Source organism: Rhopilema esculentum, chromosome 9 (genome assembly GCF_057945365.1).
Source record: "Rhopilema esculentum isolate cy_ngs chromosome 9, ASM5794536v1, whole genome shotgun sequence".
NCBI lineage: Eukaryota > Metazoa > Cnidaria > Scyphozoa > Rhizostomeae > Rhizostomatidae > Rhopilema > Rhopilema esculentum.
The window spans coordinates 7101241-7126878 of record NC_142823.1 but is presented as its reverse complement, the minus strand read 5'-3'; the positions used below and the strand labels follow the sequence as shown (position 1 = coordinate 7126878).

At 35.9% G+C, this 25638-nt stretch overlaps 2 protein-coding genes across 5 annotated transcripts in view; both read left to right on the top strand.

Annotated features, from left to right (window-relative positions):
• LOC135689273 (uncharacterized) overlaps window positions 1-25638 on the top strand; it is a 44648-nt gene that overhangs the window by 3528 nt on the left and 15482 nt on the right. For 2 of the 4 annotated variants that reach the window (XM_065206440.2, XM_065206441.2), the window contains exons 2-11: window positions 976-1018; window positions 8575-8669; window positions 9653-9902; window positions 18169-18475; window positions 19337-19445; window positions 20414-20560; window positions 21730-21893; window positions 22933-23022; window positions 23946-24081; window positions 24708-24862. In XM_065206440.2, the coding sequence (XP_065062512.2) occupies window positions 9655-9902; window positions 18169-18475; window positions 19337-19445; window positions 20414-20560; window positions 21730-21893; window positions 22933-23022; window positions 23946-24081; window positions 24708-24862 (1356 nt within the window). In that variant the 5' untranslated portion in view covers window positions 976-1018; window positions 8575-8669; window positions 9653-9654. The other 2 variants (XM_065206442.2, XM_065206444.2) reach the window with 2 other exon arrangements.
• On the top strand, window positions 2895-8581 carry LOC135689276 (uncharacterized). The gene has a single exon (XM_065206451.2). It carries the CDS (start codon window positions 5052-5054, stop codon window positions 6780-6782), a length of 1731 nt encoding a protein of 576 aa, XP_065062523.2. The 5' UTR covers window positions 2895-5051; the 3' UTR covers window positions 6783-8581.

Below are 25638 nucleotides of genomic sequence, written 5' to 3'. Positions count from 1 at the left end.
CTACAGTCTATGGCTTAAGGCAGACTTTTGTTGGGCCGCTCTGTTTGCCCCCATAATGCGACCAACTCCTTTCTAACTCATTTTTTCTGTTCCCTTGGTGATTTGAAATGAGTCTCCTCAGTGAGGTCTGCCAACGCCAGTAAGTTCCACGATGGCGGAGCTAGCCACAGTGATCGAATCAAAACAAACTGAGGGAAGCGCTTCCCTCATCATAGTATCTTTTTTCTATTCATTGACTTTATGCTGTATTGAATATGTAAATGATATGAATTATTCAAAACAGATTTATCTCTCTTCTTCAATTAACTTAAAAAACTAAAATAGTCGCGCTTCTGGTATTGCTCCGACAAAGTTAATTTAAATAATTTGCGTAAAGTTTTGTAGTCTTGTCTCAAATTGTTCCCAGTTCAATCAATGACTGAGTAAGCTTAAAAGTATTGCATACTAATCTAACGTCAATGAGAGCTTTTTATTTTAGCAGAGTCATCTTATACTAATAATCCGATACACAGATTCAATAAATATAAAGCTATACAGTTAATGATATCCACCAGCTATCCTTGCAGACTCTCCTGGACCAAATCCTTACTGAACTAGTCATCTACATAATATCAAGACCTTGTGAGCGAGATCTTTGAATGTCTTTGCATGCGTAATTGTGGCTTTAGTCTTGAAAAGGTAGTTTTTCGATTTTAATAACCTACGGCTGCCAGCTTTAAAAACATGAATTTGTAAACCTGAATTTGTATATAAGTTTCTTATTATAAACGAGCTATGGTATGAACCAGTTCTAATCTTTCTTTGACTATCATAACAGGTAGGAATATTCATGACGGTCTCCAGCAAACATCCATCGACAAAACCACATTAATTATCAATAGATTAAGCGTAAATGCCATTTATCAGCCTGCCCACCAGCAAAAGAGATTATATTGTTCATATCAGCCTAAACGTCTGTTGTGATTTTTCATTTAGAATACCTTTCCCGAATATTGCAACTTCGTCCTTGGAACAAGTCGTAAGTTGGATTTTTTCTTCCTTCAGATTGCAGTCTATAAATTTCTATTCGCCTGTTTTCCTTTGCTTTTGAGACACTAAGTGCTGCAAATATTTGTGGGAAAGCTTGGTGTTGTAGATTATTAATTGTTCTGATTCTTGTCAGCGGAGACAGTTCTTGTAATGAGATATGCCAATATTTAATAATGGAAGAGCAAAGAAGATCGATTTAGAAAAGAAGCGCTTCAAAGTTACTTTTTCTATTTTGCTTGGTCTCGCAGGTTCTTCTCGAATCAAAATTAGGCTCCCTTGAAATTTTCAAACTACAGTTTGCCTTGCAAAACACATAATTGGCTCAATTTTTCCAAAAGTAGTATGCAATAGAATGTTAGATCAACTGTTTAGTTTAGGTCAATTTTTAATTTTTGTAGAGTGTTGGTGACAATTTCTTTAATCATTTAGCAAAATATTCCAACGTTTCCTTATCATCGAACGAATAACCATTGAACCTCTGAAGTTTAAAATCTCAAACGTATGTTTGCAACAGTCTGCCTGTCTTTTCTTACTTAATCCTTTTTGAATAACTACATAATCATATTTTTTCAGCTATAATATCTTGGTGTATAATAAATTACACTCTTTGCCTTATATAGATGCCTTAAATAGATTACACTTTTTTTTAAGAATATTCAGGCACAGTATTATCCAATGTTCACGAATATCATAATCATAGTTGTTTATTAATTATCAATTGCCTAGATAGATTACAAGTTACATCAAGAATATTCAGGCCCAGGATTATGCAATGTTTACGAATATTATAAGAATATCGCTTAGCCTCACTACATTCATAGTCATAGTTTCAAACCATAATATCTTGCTGCATTAGAACTTTTTTTTAAATAAATTACAGTCTACATTAAGAATATTCAGGCCTAAAATTATCCAATCTTTACAAATATTATAAGAATGTCCCTTAGCCTCAACACATTCATAGTCATATTTATCAACCATAATATCTTGCATTATAAGAAAATGGCTTAGATACATAAATATATTACAATCTATTTATAAGAATATTCAGGCCACACACAATACAATACAAACATTTGTGTCTAGCTTGAAAGCAGTTGCATGTTTTTTCATGTTCGCAACGTAGAAGTTCAGAACTGACACATCTCTTCTTTCAAAAAGTGTGGCTTTTATTCTAGGGTGGGCGATGTTCCCCTGCAAAAATACTTAAAGAATATATTCAGGTTGAAAACGAACATTTCTTTAAGAATTTCGAGGCTGAACAAAATTTAGAATATGCTAATGAAAAATGAGTATATTTCTATAAAATATTATGTCTTGTGCTCTGTCTTGGTTTTTTAATGTTTTGACGATAGAACTTCAAAAACTGTTTAAAATTTTATATGTTTTTCCGTTTTGTCAGTTCTGTTACCAGTTTTTACTGATCTAATTTAGATTGTAACATAGTTATAATTATAAAGATTCAAAAGATTCAAACCTATGGCAAGGAAATATATGCTAAAACAGTCAAAACGTGATAATTGTAGTACGTTTTCAAGAAATACTGGAAAATGTAATTTGCCGGAACAGCCCGTCACAATGACAACAAAAATTTCGTCGGTAAACTGAATTCCCTTTTCGCATGATTTCAAATGCATCAGACAAGTTGCTTTAATTGAAACGTGATTCTTTACACCCCCCTCCCCCCCTTCCCTCCGGTTATGGACATTTTTCTATTACCTTGTTTTCTTGTTTTTGGCATCTCATGTCGTTTGCTTACTTCTTTCCCCACTTTTTTTATACAAAACTCCTACTTAAATGATCTATTACTGTTAAGTTGATGCTCTGAAACAATAATAAAGGCAAGTCAGCCATTTGAAAGTGCTTCGGAATTCATAGAGATGTTCTTACTGCTTCCATTTTTTAAACTTGCGTAGGAAGGTTTTATAGGACTTTCAACAATACACCAACTTTGTCAAATAGTGTGATGCGAAGTAGAATGATTTTGTGCTAGAATACACATCACGCACGCACCAGGTATGATACGGTAGGATTAAATATTGGCGTAACGGAGGTATCTGGGGCCCTGCGGAAAAAAACTGAAACGGGGTCCCTATTTATGGAATGCCACAAAGTCCAGTCCAATGTTGGGAAACACAATAGCAAGTGCAAAAATGGTTGATTTTTCTCGATAGTTCGTTGAAGAAAACTTGAGCGAAATCTTAAAAACATGGATATAAAAGTAATCCGGGACTCCCTTTTGGTCGGGGGCCCTTCGTTATCAATAAGGTTGCCTAATCTCATCACACCACTGCTTTGACATTTTAACATAAATTCCCTTGATGAATAGGTACTTCAGCTTGAAATAGTCTGAATCTAATTCTAGGCAGATTATAATTATAATTCCAACGTCTTACATTAATCATGAAAAGAATATTCTTGTGGCAGTCGTTCCAAGCAACATTTTCCATCAATGCAAAATATTGAAATATGCTGCAATGAGATCCAAATGCCCATTCACCATACAAAATTTGAATGTTCCGTATCCTCGCTGTTGGTATCTAGCAAACAAACTGTGTGACATTTGGGAATCGATTCAGAGGTCAAAAAATCTAAGGTTTAGGGCACAATGGCGAGATATGTCACAGAAACAGAAAAATACCTTTGTCGTCTGTGCTAAGTCATACGCAGACGATCAGATTTTTGCAATTTGTTCGTGTTCATTTTATGATATTTATACATATAAAAAAGTTCATAAAAAATTATGTTTTTCAACCTGCCCTGTTAAAAACTAAGATATCTAGTTTACAATATTTTACAAGATTTTGTCATAAAAGAAAGCTAAAAAAGTTAAAGTAGCAGTAGTTCCCGTCTATAGCAAGTCTTTGAAGGTTTTCAGGGAGGGAGTGCAAATTTTGTTTCTCATTCAAGACTGTTCCACAGTTTCGTACCTCGATAAGAAAAAGCCACGCTGTATCATAAAGCCCCGGCCAAACGACTCGATTTTCACTCAATTTTTTACTCGACAAGCATACTACCCTGGTGCCTCGATGTCCAGGGGACCTTTTTAAGTGATGAATTCCATTTTAAGAAGGGAATTAATCAAAAGAAACAAACTTTTGCCTGAAAATAGTAACTTTGCTTAAACGAAATAAGTATTTAATGGCGGTTCCTGCATGAAACGAACGAACAGGGTCTTATGTCACTAGCGTTCGTCAAGAGATTGTAAAAGGAAATTAACACGTAAGACAAACACGGCAGCCGATTTGCGTTTCTTTGCCTTCATTTTGTTGGCGCGAGTGAAAAGTCGAGTGAAAAATCGAGCGAAATATCGAATCGTTTGGCCACCCATGCTCGACTTCGCTCGATTTTGAGATCAAATGTCGAGAGAAAGATCGAGAGAAAAATCGAATCGTTTGGCCAAGGCTTAAAGTCAGTTTCAGATGAGGGCAGAAACCGTCATACGGACGCGATCTAATTAGATGATCCGTTAAATTTTGTTCTCGTTGCAGTCGCAGGTCTCTGCACACAGAGATATTTTATTTTTCTGTCGCACTAGACAGTTCTGCTTTCAGTAGTCGCGTAGTAGCTTTACTTTCCATTTAGGGGAAGGTCATATTTGTTGACGGTCACATTGAGGGTCAGCAATGGTAAAATTTTCCGCTGAAGATATAGATGGTGAAACATTTAGGTGCCATTTTGCCTAGAGATAGACGATTTTACCGACTAGCTAAGGATTTTGTGGACCAAGTAAAGATTTACCGAACGTCTCGTGAATAATTGGGGAGCCTTTTGCAAATAGTTTTCAAAACATTTCAACCAAACAAGCCTAAATAACCTGGTCGTAACATTGACAGCGTTCAAAACCTCGGTAGTTTTAACAACATCTAGTTCTTGAGCTTAGCTTTTGAGATAAACATAATCACAATACACAAATTAAAGATTTCAAAAATTTCCCCATCGCTGTCACTCAGCCACACTTGAACTCACCATGGTAACGCTTCCTTGGCAGTCTCTTTTTCATCATACCGTCCACAATTAAAATGGCAGACTTGCCAAATGTTGCTCTACTTAAGATTTTCCAGTACCAAAACAGGTTTCAGTTGAAAAATATATCATCCCTAGTATGCAGAAAGTGGAAGCTCGTTGCAGAGGATCCCTTGTTATGGAGAAAAGCAACAGCAGTAATTTTTCCGTCTGCAGAATCTTGCACTTTCCTTTCGCAATGGGTCACAGCTTTAATCACAAAAGGCCACGTCAAGTTTTCGTTCAACGAAAATTGTGCGCGCAAATTGATCCTTGAGATATGTGAGATTGCGGCAGAAAGTATGACATGTTTATCAATTAACGGGTCACGAAATATCGATGGTAATGCCATCCTCCAAATTTTATCTCACGCGAGATCGATTGAAGTTTTGGCTCTACCAAGCTGTTTTGGGTTTGTTGAATTCACAAGCCTTTTACGTTCGTCGGCAAAATTCAGGAGTATCCAGCACCTTCTACCGAATCTTTCGGATCTTGATATTGGTCACACAACAACTGGAATTATATTAAACTACCCAATATCTTTTTTGCGCTGTTTGAATGCAATCATGTTGCAATCATTAGGTTTATCTGGCCTAGTTTTCTCAACTGCAGAAGAACCAGCTTTGTTAGACTTGCTAGCAAGTTTCAGGCAAATCAGAAAATTGGACATTTCATTCACAAATTTATCAGAAGCTTTCCTAAAAGATCTTGCAGACCTTGAACTGTGTTATTTAGATGAACTGAATGTTGTGGGATGTCAAAACATCACTGCAGCCATTATTGAAAAAATATTCCTAAAATTCAGTCTTTTAAAGAAGATGTACATTAAGAATGTAAAAGAAGAAATGTCATATGTTAATATCTTTTATTATATTTCAAGATCTAATTGTAGTCTAGAGTACTTGAGATTTAATAATAGTTGGGTGCAGCCAAACATTGCAAAATTACTTCAATCAAACTTGTTTCCTCAGTTACAAAGAAATACTTCAGCTTTAAGCCTGAAGAAATTGGACTTGTCATACTGTCCAATTGGAGAAAATTTTCTGGCTTTGCTTGCTGCAAATTTGAGAGTATGTGACAGCTTGATTTTGGCATCTTGCAATATCAGTGACTCGGTTGTTCTTGCTGTTTGCAAGGAATTTTCTGATCTTCAAGAGTTGGAAATATCAAGAAATAGAAAAATAACAGACTTGGCATTTGTGTGTTCTTGCAGATATGATCAAATCAAAGAAGTGATGTCTGCTAAGGAAAACCAGAAAATTACTGTTTGCAAGGAACAATGTGCAAACATTTCAAAGATGCACAGAATGGAGGTTTTGTCACTTAGCTATTTAACAAAGCTAACTGATGTTGGATTGATGTCAATACCTCACCTTGAAAATTTGAGAAGCTTGTCTCTTAAAGGGTGCAGAGCTTTAACTAGCACTGGGCGTGTTAATCTGTACAAGAAGTTGTGTGTATTGATGTATTTAGATTTGAGTGAATTGGAAGTTGAAGATATGGAAGTGCAAATTGTGACAGAAAATCTTAATTACTTGACTGGACTGAATTTGGCAGGAACAGATATAACCCACCAAAGTTTGGATCTCATTGTCAACAACTGTCCTTTGCTGAGAAACCTTGATATACTGTATTGTGAAAATTTGTCAAATGGTGAAGTTTTAGGTTTCCTAAAGAGTTTGGGAAGGCGGCTAAACAAATTCCAGTCAACATGGAATATAGAATATGAGCTGCTGCATGTTGTTTAAACATTTATTTCTTTGCAATGAATGAAGTGATCCCACCAGTTTCATTTGAATTGAGTGCTTTAAGGTAATCACCAATGTAACAAGTCAACAGTTTCCACACGGCTAGATTCAATGTTGAAATTTGTATTTTGATGTGATTTGATTTTCAGAAATGCTATACCTCACCTCCTGGTAGCCTGTTTTATTTATTTTTTGTATGCTTTGTTTTATAGAATACGTTTTTTTATTTTATCAATGAATGTTATTATGTGGATAGTTCTATGGTAACCTTTATTTTTGTATGTTTTCTTCTGGTAAATTATGATTACTTTACTTTATTCTTATTACCATGGTATCAAGGGCATGTCTAATGGAGAGGGTTAGAGTGTTATATCTCCAGTTGTGGCACCTCTGTATTTTTCGTGACTTAGTCCATGAAATTTCCAGTTCTTTGGCAAAATCATTCATTAAGTGAAAAAATCACAGATCAAAGTTCCAATAGATATATGATTCTATTCATTTAAGTTTTCATCTTTAACTTTTACAACACACAAGGTACTCTACTTGTTGGTGTTTTTATATTCCCTTATTAGCTTGTTGCCAGTGACAAATTTATGTAATTTCTCATGAAAGGTAAATAAATGAGATTGGAAGAAAAACAATGGTCATATTTTGTTAGAATGCCAGAAATGCTATATAAAACCTCTGTGCGACAATCCTTGTGAGCTTTTTACTTCAACCAAAATAGCAAGTAAATATGACAGGGACAGCAAAAGTTTGCCTTTGACTGCCAGGGAATGTATGCTTGTGCCAATGAGAGAATTTCAAAATGAATGGGGAAAAAAAGTCTCAGCTTGCAAGGGGAGGTGGGGATATGGGAAAATGCCCTTGTCACTCAATCTTTTAAAAGGGGCTTCCCCGGTTGGTAAATTTATCACAAAGACAGTTCTCACCAGGCTTGTTGTGCAAGGGTGTTTTATAACCACATTGCTGTAGATTCAATAAAATATCATTTTGGCATTTCATCTTGAATATGTTTAGCTTTGATAAAGTCCTTAGATTAGAATCATGGATTGCTCTCCTGCAAGTCTGACATTGAGAGCATCATTATTGCCTGTCAAAATTGTGTCTGTCCAACTGCTTACCTTTAACAAAGAACAAGGAGACTCAGAATTTTCCATGCGAAGATATATCTTGCAACCTACGCAGATAAAGTAGAAACCTGTCTAGGCATTTGAGATGACATTCAGGAAGAATACGCAGGCTGCAATAAGGCCTTTGTCTGATTGAAGAGTCTTACGTATGAACGCTAAATAAGAAGAGCAAATCGACGAAATTGATGTAAAATAAAGAGAGGATATTTTGTAAAACAACTATATAAATGAAGTCATTGAAGATTACTTTTTATCTGACTTGTATACTCGTGCTATATAACATATAGGCAAATGTTTTCTGCGTAGAACTGGACGATCAAAGAACAGCTTCTCTTTGAAGAAAAAGCATGCGTTGCTATACAGAAAACTAACAATATTTGGAGGAAAAAACTTAATACATAAGAAGTTATAGGGACAGCCTTATGAACCATTTAAAGGTACCCTTATGCTAAGATATTGACACAGATATCATTTTGTACATAGACCACCGTGTACAAAAACGAATAATTTTTATTTTATGCTGGAAGAAAGCATTTCATCTTTTTAACAGGGTCACTTTTTCACACAGCATTTCCAGTTTATTTCTTTTGAAAAAGTCTTACACACAAACAGTATTTCAATAGAATGACAACATAATATTTTTATTCCTTTTGTTTTAGGTGTTTATCATAAACGCAGTCAGAGATGGGCTGGAATATTTCTTTACAATGAGCTCAAGTAGCAGGTTCTAGTTCGGAAGAAATTGGAAATATAAGTATGCTTTTAATGCAGTGTTACCTGTTCAGTTTTCTCAATTATAACTTTGTTTTTTATTGCAAAACATTTATCTACCTGCTTCTGAGTTTGGATATTCAGTGAATGGAATATCATTTCTTTGCACCTGTCGTGAAAACATTGTCGTGTATTGTGAAATACAAATAGAATCACCTTTGATGACAGTCTCACAGCTGAGCTTCGATTGAAGAGAATAAGTAACTTTGTCGAGATTTTTATCAATTAGCATATTTTTTTCTCTTAATGTTTTCGTGGCGTGTGTATCGACCTACCGGCTTTGTATGTTCCCAGAGAGGGAAGCGTTTGGAAATGTCGGAAGAGCCTCAAAGGAATAAGTAGATTTGACTAAAATTAGTCTTGGCTTGTGACATCTGTGCGAAAAATGTCCCTCTTGGGGTACGTGGAGTGAAACTCAATTAAGGGGGAGCGCTTACGAACTCTGTCCTTATCACACTCCTGTAACTCCCCGTTTTTGACGCTTTTAATCAACTGAAACGCAAAAAAGTGTGGCTCTTCCAAAGGAACAGCTGCCTACTGGCAGGTGTGTAAAAACATCTGTAGCGTTTCTTGGTGATAAGGACTTTAAACATAGCTAGATCTGCATGGTGATGGAATCACGCAGAACCTAAGACAAGTCCCTGCTATCATGCAAACACAACTGAATTTAAAGGAGGAGATTGTGTTTTTTGAAGATTTATTTCATTTCAATGTGGATTTTTTCACGATGAATCGCTGACTAATGGTTTATACCTTGAACGGCTATTGGCTGCTCTAAATTGGCTGTGGTACACAAATAACTTAGCTCAACGGTTGGTATTTTTGTGAAGAATATCTGTTACCTTTGTTGCTGCTATACCTTAAGTTTTTGATTTCAAGTTTGCCGTTTTCCTTAAAGTAAATATATGAGGTGAAATATTTTTCCCTGATTTTTTAACAACTTACGGCTAGTTTTTCCATTTTCAGAAATGTACCGAAACGATGTGAAGAAAGTTCGATTCTTTCGAGATGGCGATGCAAATTTTTCGGGCGTTAGTATCGCAATATCGAGAAACAGGTATCGCAATTTTGATTCGCTGCTCAACGATCTTTCTCGCAAGGTACCGCTGCCTTTTGGCGTAAGGACGTTGCACACGCCTGGAGGTGTTCATCATGTCTACGACATTGATCAGATCGAAGATGGAAAAGATTACGTCTGCTCAACCTTCCATTCTCGGTAAATAAAGTTGCTATTTTGTCAAATTCTTAATTACATACAATACATGTTCACTAAAACTACAGGTTTGACCCTTTCTTCTATTTTCTAGATTAACTAAGCTTCTCTTGAACGAAGCCAGCGCAAAAATATCTTTAAATATAATTCTATCTTGGCCATATCTAAACAAAACTAAGTTTGAATTTTATTTTAATGCAATAACAAGGTGTCATGTGCACTGTTTAAAAGAGGCGTAAAATTGGTATTGTTGTCAGAAAATTTGAGGTGTTTGTTTGTGCAAGTAGATATTTCAAGTTTCCATCGATGTTGTTTCTGCGCCTATTCAAAAAACGGAAACTGTGAAAGTATCTCGATTTTCGTCCCAGTTTAGCATCTTTAAATGCAAAAGTAACACTTGACAACTGTTTTCTCAAAGACATTACTCAAGTGCTCAATTTGTAAATATAAACAAAGCATGTGTTGCTTCGATTAGCCTATATAGTACAGTGCCACTGAGTAGTGGATGCATTTTCAGTTGGCTGAGTTTCAAGTATGGTCTAGACAGAATCCTGTATGTGCTTTTACTATGAAACGTGCTAGGAGCTAGTGCCTTTATCTAGGACGAACATCATTATTGTCACAGTGTAGATCTTGTCCCATTTCCACCATCTCAATATCTATTGTACCTTTTTGTCTTCTAGCAAATATTTATATCGTCAAATTTTCTATAGGAATGTTATGGAAAGCCATGCATCCCTTTCATTCAATGCACGATACTTTATTTCTTCGTTCTGCAACATTTTTTCAGCGTAATATTTCTAGCTTGCATAAATACAGAAACACACTAATCTTCATTTTCGGTAGAATATTAAGATTTTTCATATCCGCGAATGGCCTTATCATGTGAACCAATTCAATATCCCCTAAATTAGAAATTTCTACAGTTTTAGAGCCACTGTTTAAATCATTTATAATATTTTGCTTTTCTATCATTCTTGATTTCAAAGCCATTGCTAATGTGAATACTCACAAAATAGCTAGATAGATAGATAGTCAAAGATACTATTGATGGTGTCTCGAATACTCGAAAGAGCGCCTTAGTCGTAACATAATGCGTAAGCCAGTAAAAATCTACAACCTGGTGTAGCATAACTGGCAGTATACGATCATGTCTAAAGAAAAATTAAAACGAATTTCAAGTTCATAATTTGGCTAAAAAATAAAATAAGATCCAAATAGTTTCCAGAATTGTTTAAAGGAATTGTAAATTTCAGAAGACTGAAAAAATTTCTGAAGGCTGGCGAGAGTTTTCTGCCGATGGCTTAAATCAGGTCTTTAAATCAGATTTATCGAATTCTGTTGATCAAATTCGTTTTAGCTGAAAATTTATGTACAGATTTGTGGATCTTAAGTGAGCTTTCTAATGATCAGATTTGGCGAATCAGAAAACATTTAATTGCTTAATTTTCAAAGTACTATAATCCAAATTATATATCGAAAGTATTAGCAAGGAAAAAAATAATTCACTTCCCGATCAAATTTAAAGAAGGAGTTTTGACATATTAAAATTTGATTTTTCCAATGTGAATCAATTTCCAAATTTTTTTTATTTATGCATTTAAATTCTGTCAAATTTGATACCTATGAAATTTGTTCCCCTTTTATACCTTGATATTTTGACATTTCCATAATAAGTTTTTAAGTATGTTAAAAATTCATTACTATTTTCAGTTTGTCTATGACGGTCAAAAATACGAATATTCACCCTTAGACACTTATTTTCTTTAGGTTTCGAAAAATAATTACATTTGCAGAACAGGCATTCGTTAAGAAACCGAGAAATCAATTAAGTATAGTCTTGTTTTGTTCCTGAAATATTTCTGTCTGGAATAAGCTATATTTCAACATATGCATAATTTATGAACTCGATTGTTTTGAGTATTCGAAACGTGGCTTGGTCTTAGCCTAATTTTCCCCATACTTTAGAAGCAATTTAACGGCCTTTCTTTGCTCACTTGCTCACTCCTTCCCATTATCAACGAAGATTGTAAAGCACTGAAATTCAGAACATGAAAAACCTGAATTTTTAATCAACCTTAAAAGCTTTGGCGCTGTTTCTCGTCGAAGCCACTGTCAAAGGACTGTCCCTGTCCTTTATTATCCAAGTGCATCTGCCCGAACTATTATGCAGATCTGGTAGATTCTTTACTCGTAAACTCTTTTTTATATGAACGAGATAACTTTTTTCCGAGGCTTGATGTCCTTATTTTTTGGAGAATTAAAAGCTTTGGGGTTCTTAAAAATGTTCTCGTTTCAACATTGATTTTTTAACAGCGAAATGCTAAAATTGTTCTCTATTTTGTTAACATTAGAAACACTTTCAATAACAAGTTGTAGTTTTCTCTATTTTTTCATCCACGACCGGAGATGTCTATACGTTGTTCTTATTGTTTTGATGAATCTAAAAAACAATGTTTTTAAAGCGTTTTCTTATAAAAAATGAGTGGCTTTTAAAAAGTTCTCGATCTATGTACTCACGTTTGATAATCTGAAGAGTGTCTGCCTTAAAGCTTTAGTATGACTCAAAATGTTAGCTTTTTTTCAAAGCAAATTTTAAATTTCTTTACCACAAAGAGATTGTTTAAAACGGAGTGTTTTCACGAGAGCTGAATATTTTTTCAATCGCGGATTTGTCTGCTCCCGGATTTTTTTCTACCACTGTTTTGAAAATTGTGCAATCTTGCATCCAGTGTTCCCATGATGATCTTCTCGTTGTCATGACAAGAATCATTTGTAACGAAACACGATTTGGATTTTCTCGTCCAGTCTAATCCAGCATCATGATTTTTGCTACCAAAATTGAGACAAAGCCAAATTGAGATGTGCCATTAGTCAAGCCTTTTTATTCCTGCTTAGCATAACATTCAACAATGTTTTCCGTATTGGCAATCTACTGAGGGCAGGTTAATGAATGAAAAACTGCTATCTCACTGTATATTACGATAACATTGCAAGAGTCGCGTTGAAGATAACAAGATTTATGGTGTCTAAGACAACGGTAGATAATTATCACAGTACAAAAAATTCTCAAAGTTCACAATGAAGATTCATCGTTGCAGCAACTGATAATATCGCTTCATGTTGAAGTAAATCGTGATCTGTGATCAAGTAATAAGAGTCGTCACTGCTGATACCAATGTTAAAAGAATCAATGCTCACATGTGTTTGCATTTTCAACATTCACAAGATCAAGTGACGCCTTGAAGTTTGCCGTTTTTCCTTAGAAATCAGGAAAACACTATAATTTTTACGGTACTTCAGGTTTTAAACAGAAAACAAGTATGCTCAAGTTACATGTAGAATATGACGTCTTTTGATATTGTAGTACCGGAAAGCTTCCCTAGTAGAGGACCCAAATGCTTGTCCTTAGTAAAAAGGTTAGTCCTAACAAAGTCATTTGTCCTTTCTTGAAATGTGTCCTTTGTATGAGTTGTCTGTTGTTGGCGAGTCTTAGCAATGAGAGAGAAATTGACGGTTGCTTGTTGGTGAAGGTTTCCCCTGTAAAAGGTGTCCGTGATTGCCAGTAATTTCTAATGTTCTTAACTATGGGAGAGAAATTGACCGATGTTTGAAGGTATCTGCTTTCACTTGGTTAATTTTACGAATCGTGACTATGAAAGATGAGTTGCAATCGTCGGTTTTGACGGTGTCCGTTCTAAAGTGGTGCCATTTTGGCGGTTACTTCTACAAGTGTCTTAACCACGAAGAAGAAATTTAATGGGTCCCTATCATCCATGCCTTGAAGCTGTCCGCTTTGAATTTCTATGGGTTATTGGGTGTCCTCATCAAGGCTTAAAGGCGTTTGACGCAGGTAGAAGTGGCTTACAGCTACTCGACCACGAGCGGCTGACCAATCAAATTGCGCACAGAGAAAAACACGTGAACAGCTTCCGCCTTTCTGCAAATCGGCGAAATCCCAGAGCAGCACACAGTGGCTTCACGTGAATTCCTTTCATGTGCGCGTACTCTGATCAATTTGGCCTAAGTTATTTTTGGATTCGCTGTACTTATGCATGTCAAATGCCTTTAATACCTTAACCATCAAGGAAAAGACTTTGACCTTTGAGGGTTTCCGTTTTAAGGAGATGCTTGCTAATGGAGGTTGAAGGCTGCTCTTTATAAAGCTCCTAAAATGATTTCTGATAGGCTGAACTGCAAATTATGAAGAAAGGTAAAGACGTTAAGGTATATTTCTGTTTTGATTATTGTACACGGCTAACAATATTTGCCTCGTAGCTGAGCGGAACGAAGATTTCATCATTATCCTTGTCAACAATCGTTAACAGCAACATCAATTTTTTCAATCTGAACGAAAACTACACCTTTGAAAACAGCGGGCCAGATTTTTGCTTTTTGCGATGTTATTCTTTTGCTCTCGGTTTTCAATTAGGTTTTTTATCTAGAAGCAAAGCTAAATTGACTCGATCAGACCACCATGCGTTTATTTCTCACGGAGTCCTACGGCAAAAACATCTTGTTCGCACAAAAGTGCGAATGCATTCGCTGTTTTTTCGATGCAAACCGTTCATTCGCTAAATATTGCTGTGTGTTCTAGTGCAGAGTTATAATTTTTCAATGGAGGGAAGCACTATTTTTATACAGGACATTTCCTTCCTTTACTTCTATTTCATAAATAAAGTAAGCGCCCGTGGGCCAAATATGTTTTCATGGCAATGTGAAGACCCTTCCTATGCTTGAGGGGATATGTTTTTAGACACGTTCAAGCCAAAAATTGCAAAATAATTACAAAAAATATATAAATCTAAAGAACTTTACGGTTCCCTGTCTATGTCTGTCTTCATGCTCCTGCCTGTGTCTATGTTCTGTTCCTGTTGCTGCTCCTCTTCCGTTCCTGTTCCGTTTCCGGTTTTTGCCATTGTTCCTGTTTAAATTCTTGTTCCTGTATCTGTTCTTGTTCCTATTCACGGTCCTGTTCCAGTTACTATCCCTGTTCCGGCCTTTGTTCCTGTTATGTTTTGTTCTATTCTGTTCCTGTGCTTGTTCTGTTCCTGTTCCGGCTACTACTCATCTTCCTGTTTCTGCCCTTGTACCTGTTACTCTTCTGTTTTGTTCTCTTCCAGTTCCTGTTTCTGTTCCTATCTATGTTCTTATTCCTGTTGCTCTTCCTTTACTTTTCAGTCTTTTTCGAAGCCCAAGCCTTCATCTTCATCCGATTTATACTCAGTTACATTGCCTATGACAGCTACTTTCAGAGATCTATAAGTATATATTTTTGCACTTTTGTATAGGTATTTGTAGCTTTTCTAATCAGAAAGAAAATAGAATAGATGAACAAATTTCTACCCTTTCGACTTTTGAGTAAAAACATTTTTTCTAATAACGGCCCTGAGCTCTTGAGAGAGCAGGAATATTAAGCCAAAAACCTACTCCGGAAAACAATCCGCGAATTTGATCAGATCGAGTTTGCTGACCCGTTCCCTTCGATCCGCTGATCGTTGGTGACCTCTTTTGCGTCCAAAGCGCGTGCGCAACACAAAACCTAATCCGATTCGCGGATCATTTTCCGCAGTGGGTTTTCGGCTTTAATCCAACCTTATAATGTTTAGGCCGTACCTATTGAATGTCATCTTATGCGATCCAGCAACATGGTGGATCTTTTCTGTCCAAAGGCTCATCATTTACTCACTTGCATTCATTCACTTTTCAAACAACAATCTCGACGATTTCTTTTCTAAAGCCTCCTTTTGTCTTTCTAAACCCCTTCCGATTAAATGTCCTTTTGTTAAAGTCCGAAAGATCGTGCAATATATCGTGTTCTAGTACTTTCTATGCGAAAATAGTTTTCTATGCGTAATTCAACACCACTAATTTTCAGTAAAATTCTATAACCGCCAATCACACATTCGACCTTATCCTAAAAATAATTTCAGCATGAAAACAATTTATTTTTCAGTTTTAATGGAGTTTAGTCCGACCAACACGCGAACCCTATTGCAAAAGATTTTGAAAATAAATAATTTATAATATGAACTTTTTTAAGCGTAGGATGCTCAAATGGACAAATCAGGTGTTAGAGATGGCACTTACAATGGCTGAAAGGCCTTCAAAAGACCCTTTCTATTATATAGATAGTTTAGTTCTCAACTATCTATTTCATAGTGGCAATTGTTTGATAACTATTTCTAGCTATGTTATCTTTGTAAAGATTTCCTTCTATCCTCTTCTCCGCTGTGTAACTAAATTCTGCACGCCGACAGATATTTGTGTACCCGCGATTCCATAGCAAATTCTCAATAAGGTCTCTGAGTTTCTGTGATTTCTTTCGTTAGGTCCTCTCTCTTACAATTAGATATTCCATTTTTTGCTTACTGTTTGGCATCAAAACTTGAAAAACGACAAAGAAGACATGATTTTCAACTTTGTTGACCCTCGCCTAAACCATTTAATCTCTAAGGCATTTCAAGCAGAAACAGATTTTTATCGTCAGCTCCCACCGTCACCTCAATACCCGTTGGGATAATGTTTCTCAGTAGCATCTTAAGCTGAAGAAAACTTGCGCATAACTGTTTTGGAAAGTCCACACAGCTGTCAGTTGTCGCACATAAGTGCCATGTTTTGCAGCAAGAACGTAAATATCACAGAGCAGATGCTTGCAACCCAAGAAAACATACTAGGTTTTGCAACATATCTTAAAATCAGTTGGGTTTAAAATGCTTCTGGCGTCTTTATGTTAGCTTTTAGTTATAGGTAGAACAATAAATATTTTGGGACTAACTAACTTTATCTTGCGGGATTTGTGATTTTAAATTATGCATGATTTATAAACCCAAGACTTTCAACTTTTTGCGGAAATGCTAGAACAGTTAAAATTCTTTTTCTGCACTCCATCTTTGATAAACTAACCATCTTCTGGTAAAGCGTGAGTTTTTTCTTTCCCTTTGTCACCTGCTATGCTGTTTCCTCCAGCCCCTATAATGAAAGTGTTCATCATTGTTCGATCAACCTTGGCTTTTAAAGAATAAGTACCTCGTCTGCAGGGATGCATTTCAAATGCCATCGACGTCGCATGATGAAAGCTCTGCCTTTTTCAACTTTCATTACATTCAATCACTGTTGCTCTGCTGAAAATGTGAAAACATTCTGGTGCTTTTGAGGCGTTCATGTACTTAAAATCAAAGGCAATCGAAAGGTAATTAAGGGGCTTGAGCTATCTTCCACTAAAAAACTGACCAATCAGTGAGTTTGATCCCACTAACACGCTTCTTGAGTGGCTAATATTGATTGACAGGTGACAGGTTATAAATCTTTTTATCTGTCGATTGCTTTAAGAGCGAAATGCTACATTATCATTTTGCGAATATTACGAATCCGTTCTTTTAATGGTATTTCTTTTTATAATCTTCCAATATTTCGAAATAAATACAATTCAGCAATTGATTTGCAGTTTCTCTTTTTGCTGTTTGTGAGATACGCAGGCAATAGGGCTAGGAGCAAGTTGCTACGAGTTTTGCAACTCAGCTGAAAGCTTAAACATTCCATACCCGCGTATTTCCCTCAATGTTTGGTCATACTCTCTTTTTTCATTTTTGTTCAATTTTTTCTTTAATCGCGGTTGTTCCGTCAGTACAGAGGTACTGCATTTCTGGGAGATCTTGCATACATTTGATACAAATTACAGCTAAAATTAATTAATATACTAAAATAAAAAGTAAAGTTATCTATGTACAATACTAAAAATTTTAAGGCAATCATCTAACAAAGTTTTTGAAAACAGCTTTGAATGTTTTAAGAATGAATGCCTGCGAACCAAAAAGGATCCAAAGTCCAGTACCAGGATAGGAGGAAGCTTGCTTGCTATTTTTTTGTGTGTGTAATCTTATTGTGATTCCAACTACAAAAAATTCTAGTTTATAATTACAAAATAAAATGCTGTTTCAGTCTTTATCATATCCGCTACAGTGGGCCATTTTATACTTGTCATCACGGCACTGGCAGATGTGTTTTTACGATTTCTATATACAATTCTTTGCGCTCAGTTCTGAAGTTTTACCGGTTCTGGAATCCTAGCAATTTGATCCCTTCAGCATGCACCAAAACTGAACAACACTAGCGAAGAATTGTTCCATTTCATCAATCATATCATATCATGTCATTTCAATCATAAACTATGTAGCATTGATAACGAAGATTTTTGAGGAAGTTTGTTTGTTTGGCTGTTTTCTTAAAATACTTGTTTGGCTGGTTAAACACAATACTTTATTTCTAGCCCTATCAAGAGGCTGAATTATGCTGGGACTAGCCATAAAGCATCCTGGAAACCGACTCCTCGCAAATCAGATGTTTTTTACAAGAACGAGAAGCAAAACGAACCTAGCGAAAAACTGTTTCAAACTCGAAATCTGAAGCCAAAATCAATAACGGTTATTGCGAAGGATGATTCATCAAATAGAGCAAGGGTGATCCTGAACAGGCGAACAGCTATGACGTATGAGAGTGTGCTGCAAACAGTTAGTGATATTCTACAGCTAAACAACGGACCGGTTAAAGATCTTTTTACGATTGAAGGAAAAAAGGTATGGAATTGTATTAAATGTCATTTGTACCAATGTGCATACTTATTCTTTTATCCTTTAAGGGAAAGGGCTGTTTATTTGCGTTAATTGCTTTTAAAGCTGTTAATTTATGAAAGAGTTGAGTTTGAAAACAGTAAAACTTGGTAGTCTTATATTTCTGTTATCACACTATGCTGGAGAGATATTTCTTATCCTTGAATAGTATCTGCTTTGTTTATTTTTAGATATATCTGAATTTAAGGACGTGCTAAATTTGAAAATTTGAAAATATTTATTCTTTCATACTATGCTGGAGAGATATTTTGTCAAAATATTATTAGAGAAAATGCAGATACCAAAGCCATTATTAAGTTTTACATATCAAAATTGGACATCGATGATTCCGGGATTTGCCAACCTTTGCTTCAGTTTGGAACAAAATTAAAGCAAATTTAATTAAATTTAGTGTGATCAAACTTGCTGTCTCGAAGCAATCCTTTCCTGCAGTGACTTGTTAGATTGAAAGACGGGGGTACAATGGTTGGAAGTCGGGGGATTGAGCATCAACCCCCTCCTTGCGCAGCAAGAATTGCTATCTTATCTGCATTTGTACGAAAACCCCTTGAGCACCTCAACCCCCCCCTCCACCCCGCAAAACTTATTTTTAACTCCCATTGTCTCCCTCTTCTGTTCCAAGGTACCTTTCGCATGGAGTTGTTTACAAATTTTGTGTTTTTTAGTAGTGCATCAAGCTAGATGTTTTGTTTATCAGTAGCTTTTTGTGAGTCCTCGTTGGTAGCCAAAACAACTTCTTTATGGTCTGTGGCACCAGCTTCACCAAGCAGCCAACATTTTTCTGATCGATTAAACATTTTCTACCAGGTTGGAGGTATTGCTGACCTCATCCATGGGCCAGATGTCTTTGTCGCCGCTAGTAGAAGTTCGGGAACTGTATCTGCGAGAAGCATGCCTTCTAGGCTAGTAAAAAGCAGTGAGTTTAGCTAGCTTCATTGGTATTTTCTTAACGGCCTGATTTTTTTCTAACAATGAGAAACATCACTTTGCATTTATAGCATGTTTTATTTCATTTAGAAGATATCGTGGCTATTAGGGCCCACAACCTTTTACAAATTAAGGAGAGATTTTAAACTACTCCTGAGTATAAGTCCATTTTGACTTTATTTTCGTGTCTTTTTGGCAAATTGCACATGTTTAGCTCTATGAATTGTGATTAAGTGTTTTGAGCTAAATTTATTTAATTGAAATTATTTAATTTATGTTTTCACCTCTATTTTAACGGTAAATATTAGATCTTATGTTGACATATTGGTTAAGCAGCAAATAGGCGTCTTACGTTGACATATTGGTTAAGCAACAAATAGTTCCGCGTTTCATGATGCATTCGCTACGAGCAACGTAGTTGTAATTCCTATGTTTCCAAAGAGAGAATTGTCACCGTATTGATCACAATATGATAGGAATAGCTGTTAACATTCTACATTTACGTGCAGCTAAGATTACGAGTCTGACCCTCTTTGGAAAAATGGACTTTAGGATAGCTTACTGTTTCAGCGAGAGTTTTGCTGTCCAAGTGATAGTTACCTAGAAGTGGGATGTTATGAGGCATCTCCTGACTGGCAATTGACCCGTTTATCAATCTGGGGGATTGTTTGTACCCAGCAAACTTCAAAGGACTGGGGTAGCATAAGAATTCCCCTGATGTGATGAATCCCATCACTAACTGAACTGCAGGAAACAATGAGTTGTTATTAAAAGCCTAGATTAAAAATTCTAGGCCCAGTTCTGTGAATTTTAGAATACACCAGCGTTGCAAAGTGCATTTTGTGGTTGATTATAGAAAATTTTTAATCAATCAATCAAGTTTAATCAATATTAAATATATTCGCAAACTACACTTATAAGATTACTTTTCTAAAATTTTTCTTTATTTCTTGGCAGAAAAGACAAATTCAGGGCCCTTGCAAGTCTCTTCTAACTCGCAAAGCAAAAGTGCTGCTGGACCCACTCGCAGGGACAAAGCTTCGGTTAAAAAGTCGCCATATACACAACCAGTTTTCGCGAAAAAGAAGGAGTCCAAAGCTAAAGGTAACTTTTTTCTTATTTTATTTCCTCCCAAGCTTATTATCTACTAACAAATATCCAATTCAAATAATTCTTAAACGCTTCTGCAAATGTTGCACAGACAGGCTTCTGTTGTGAATTTTAAATTATAGAGCCAAATTCAAAATAATTTGAAATTTTCTCGAGTTTTGATATTCCACTCTACTCAGATTTGAAACACAATTCTAAACAAAATAAAAATTTCGATAGCACTAGATGAGTATTGAGAAAGCGAGCTCATCCAATTGTAATTTCATAAGTAAAATATTCACAGTGTCAGCAATTGTTATTGCACTTGTATAGTTAGCAGTTATATTAGCTCTACGAAATATGTTTTGTATCAGAATCTCTGAAATTAAAAGAAAACTCATCAGGTCCGGATAAAGGAGGGTCCCCTTGGTGCTGCAGCATTAGGCCAATTCTTAAAATAGGCCCAGATGAAATCAGTCAATAACCACACTGAAGCCAAATAGACCCGATAATAGAGAACCGAAGTGTGACGTCATCAAAAATCTATTTTTTGAATTTCTTAAATTTGGCCGCATAATCTGAAAGAACGACATAAAATACCGCCAAATGTGCAAAATTAGCTAGATATGTTCCAAATTGGACGAGATATGGCCAATAGAAGATCTGAAGTTTGCTAACGGGTTACTGTTATTCTGGCCTGGTTCATAAATTATGAACCAAGACCAAATTACAGAGGTTTAATGGGACAAAAGCCTGTGCTAATGTAGCCATATCTCAGCCAATTCGTAATGCCTTTAACTGATTTTGTATATTTAGAGATACTTCGTGATGCTCTTTTAGGTTCTGGGATCAAAATTCAGGAATTCTAGAAATAGATTTTATGACGTCATCACTTCGGTACTCTATAAGCTAATTTTGGCTAGAGTACGAGGCCTAAATTGGCTCTGTGTATTCTGAACTTTGTGTATTCTAATGCCAATGTTTATCGCTGGGAGAAAGATAGCAATATTGGTCTATACTGCAAAATTTTTCACGAATAATTCAAACAAAAATGGAACACAAAATCATCTTTGCAGCTTCTTCTCTTTTGTTTCTTACAAGCTTCTATAGCTTCTTCCATTGTATTATCTGTATTGTCTCCCATTGTATTACTTATCCTTAGTCTCTTTTGTTTATGTCTTCAGGGAATTTGTTTATTTTCACCGTAAAGACAAGTGCTCTTGAAGACGCTGGTACCAAAGGGAAGGTTGCTGTTGTTGTTTGTGGCTCTAAAGGCAGCACGGGGGAGCTGACTCTTGGGCCTCCAACCTCAAAGTGTTTTCAACCAGAATCAAATGAGGAGTTTGAGGTACACAGACATATTTTTAGAGTTGTATTTAACTATGTAAAACTGCAAGTTAGATCATGCTGGACCATGTTTCTTTCTATATATTCGCTAATGTTCTATCATTTCCGAATTGCTCTATTGATGATAACACAATTAAGCAAGGAAGACAGGAATATTCTTGATAATTCTTTACAAAACAAAGCATTGCTAAGGCAAGCAGTTCAAACGCAGCCACAAACCCATACTTGACTCAGCCTAAAATCACACAAGATTTCAATCAAAGCTAGGTAGTACATTATTCGCTATTGAAATGATTATCGCCAAAGCCTCCATGTGCGATTATTTAAGGTGTCTCTAACAAGCGGTATTTTCAGCGGCCTCAAGGGTAGAAAGGAGGGATAATCACGTCCTACTGGAAATAAGAAAGTGTCAATTATCCTACTTGTATTTTTTGTCCATAAATGATTTTTTATGTGTTTACTCTTGAACAGGGTACGTATTGTTCAGTTTTTTTCATGTCAACCTTTAAATATGCAGCAATTCGTGAATTTTTGTTGCCTGAAACCAGATACGAACGGCACGCGGGCGCACAGGGATTGTTGCCCACTTCCTGTAGCAAATTTTAGCAACAACTGTTTTTTTCCAATGTTTTGTTTTTCTGTGCACTTTGCCTCCCTCTACCCCTGACCTGCCGCTCTTTTGGGTTCTCTAGCCGTAACTGCTCCATCGGACGCTTCATTTGACATTGTTGCTGCAGCTTTCACATTTTGCTAACTAGCTGATTGTAAATTATCACCAGCAGTCATATTACATCGGGGTTGATGGCACAATTTCTCTCTACGAAGTCGCATCTGGGTACTAAGTCCTTGATCTGTCACACGCCGTCTACTTTGTAGGATTCTTAATTGCGAGAGAGTTACTAGACACTACACATTTCCTATACAAGCAGAGTTACAAATTACCGACAAACAGAGTACTAAGCATATTGTACTTAATTTGTCGGTAATTCCTTCATACTTTAATTATACAAACACCTTTAAAATACTCTTAAAATCTTTAGATCAATGTTGGCAATATTGGAAAAGTTAAGAAGATACGGGTGATGCATTACGCCGAAAATGACGATGACACAGGCTGGCACTTGGATGAAGTAAGCTTTCGTTTTCTGTTCTTTTCATTAAAACAGAGATAAGACCATACTTTAATGGTTAACAATTCAATTTTTTCTTTAAAGGTGTTTGTAATTATTACATTTGTTTAAACTGTTGATTTTAAAAGTGTTATTTTGCATTGTATGTATGTATACATTTCAAACGCTTTAAGATCTGTAGTGTCAAGATCTTAAACTTGTTCTTTTACATGGACGTATCTTCAGCCAATATTTAGATGAGCTAATAAAATATCTTTGATCATGATTTTATCTCCAAATTGTTCATTTTGTTTTAAGACCTGAATGTTTGCTTAATTTTGTTATGCTCTTGTATGGCCGGCCGTGCGAAGTAGCCGTTGTTGAGAGTTACAATGTCGTGGTAGGATTCTAGGCCGTATATTTTGTTGTTGAAGGTTAGCCTCGTATATGTGTCGTTTCTATTGACACCAATAGCGTAAAGGAGGCATCTTGGGTCCTAAGGAATAACTGAAACGAGACCCCTATTTTGGACGGCAATGAAGCCCCCTCCAACGCTGTAGAGCATGTCAAACATAATAGCAAGTTGTAAAATTGATAATTTTTCTCATTGAGAACATAAGGGGAAGCTGCGCGATAGAAGCGTCATTTAAAGAACTTTGTAAAGTAAGAAATGAAGTCAGGTTGAGCGAAATCGAACCAAGGTGCCCTTAACTGCGTCACACCACTGATAGAGACCCCTGATTATAAAGAGGTGGTTTCTTTGGAAAACCTTCCCTGCGTAAACCAAGACAATTCTATCACTTTATTCGACAGGAAACGGTTTTTACCTATAGTATGTACGAATAGTGTCCAGACTTCTGCCCTTAACCTTGGAACTGCTAGGAGTAGAAGTGATATATTGTGCAATCTGATGCGAATGTTTTTTAAAATGCTTTTTCTTTTAGATATTGATGACAAGTCTGGCCCGCTCCAGCGAAGAGTATCTCTTTCAATGCAATCAGTGGTTTTCTAAAAAAGATGAAGGTGACGTCACACTGTTGGAGCTGCCTGCAATAGTGAAGAACAAACCAGTTGCAAAGGGTGTGTCTCTGATTTTTGAAGAAAACATTTTTAGCATAATTGCTGTATCATTAACGTCTGTAAAATATATTTTACATAGCTTTTCTTTCAAATTCAACTTAGATATTGTCAATAATATTTTCATTATAACTATCGTTAATATTATTCTTTTAACCAATTACCAAGTCAAGAACAAACAAATTTTTTAGCTTACATCACAGCTTTATACTTTTTTTAATAGCTTCTATCGCGCGAGATTTTGTATAAATTTTTCAAAAAGCAGTCAATGAAAACGATTAATACAATATTTTTTGCAACAATTTCACTCGCTGAAACTGTTAACTTTTCTAGGGATATAGCTTTTTATCGTATCTCAAAATTTTACAAGATACTCCTTTTATTTGTATCTATTATTTGTAACTGAAGTTGAGAAGAGGAAAATTAGATTAAAATAGAAGTTGTTATGCACTTGACCTAATAAATGGGCAACAAATTAGCAAGTAAACAAATTAAAAAACATAGAATTTTATCACTTCAAGGCTATGAGAAAGCCACCTTTACATAGTCAAGTCTTTAACCCAATCTATCAAGGACATTCTTAATTTGTCATAGCTGGATTAATCTCACTTCTGTCTTTGCTTTACTAGTGGTTGACTACGAAATCACTGTGATGACTGGGGAATCACCCTCAGCTGGCACTGATGCTAATGTTTTTGTTGTCATCTATGGAGACGCTGGCGATACTGGCAAACGCTGGTTGAAAAATTCAAAAAGTTTTGGCGAACCTTTTGCTAAAGGAAATGTATGTTTGATAAATACTTTGTTTGCAACTCTAACTACAATTAACTTATTAGCGAAATACAATCCTTGCCAAAATTCAACTTTGTTTTTTATAAAGCTTTTCAATCAAAATTTTGATTTGCTATCTGATCCCCGTTCCCTATATTTCTAATAAATTGTCCAATTTGCCCTTGTCTCCTTAACATATTGCTCAATTACGTTTTGATGCTAGATGTAAACTTTTTGTCATGGACAAATCTATAATTGGATGGAGAATATAAATCCACATTTTGTTGAGGAGGGGATATGGTGGGATTTTCGAACAGTAGTGATATTCTGCGAAGTTAGTTTGATCTAGAATTGTTTATTGGGATTCGATCAGGGTTAGGCCTTCATCTGTTTTTGGCAAGGATTGTTTTATTCGAGTAGACTTGCTCAACGAGTCACAAATTTTGCTGTTGAATTGAATTTGTGATGCTGTTGCGTCTGTAAATGGCGTGATGCTGTTGTGTCTGTAAATGGCGGAATTAGCGAAACAGATGCCCATAGAGCTTGTTTACAAGTTGCGTTCAGCTTTCGTCAATATCGACACGATATTGTCTGTAATCACAGAGTTTTCAGGTTTTTACGCACAATTCAAGGTAGTTACTTTGTGTCAGTCAACTCAGTCGAGTTTGGCTATGTTCATTCGACTGGACATCAGATTAAAAGTTTTAGGCCATATAGGGTAGATGCTAGTAAGTGGTAACATATTGATCTTACGATAGCATATCAAGAAGCTCAGACCCATTATTGGCT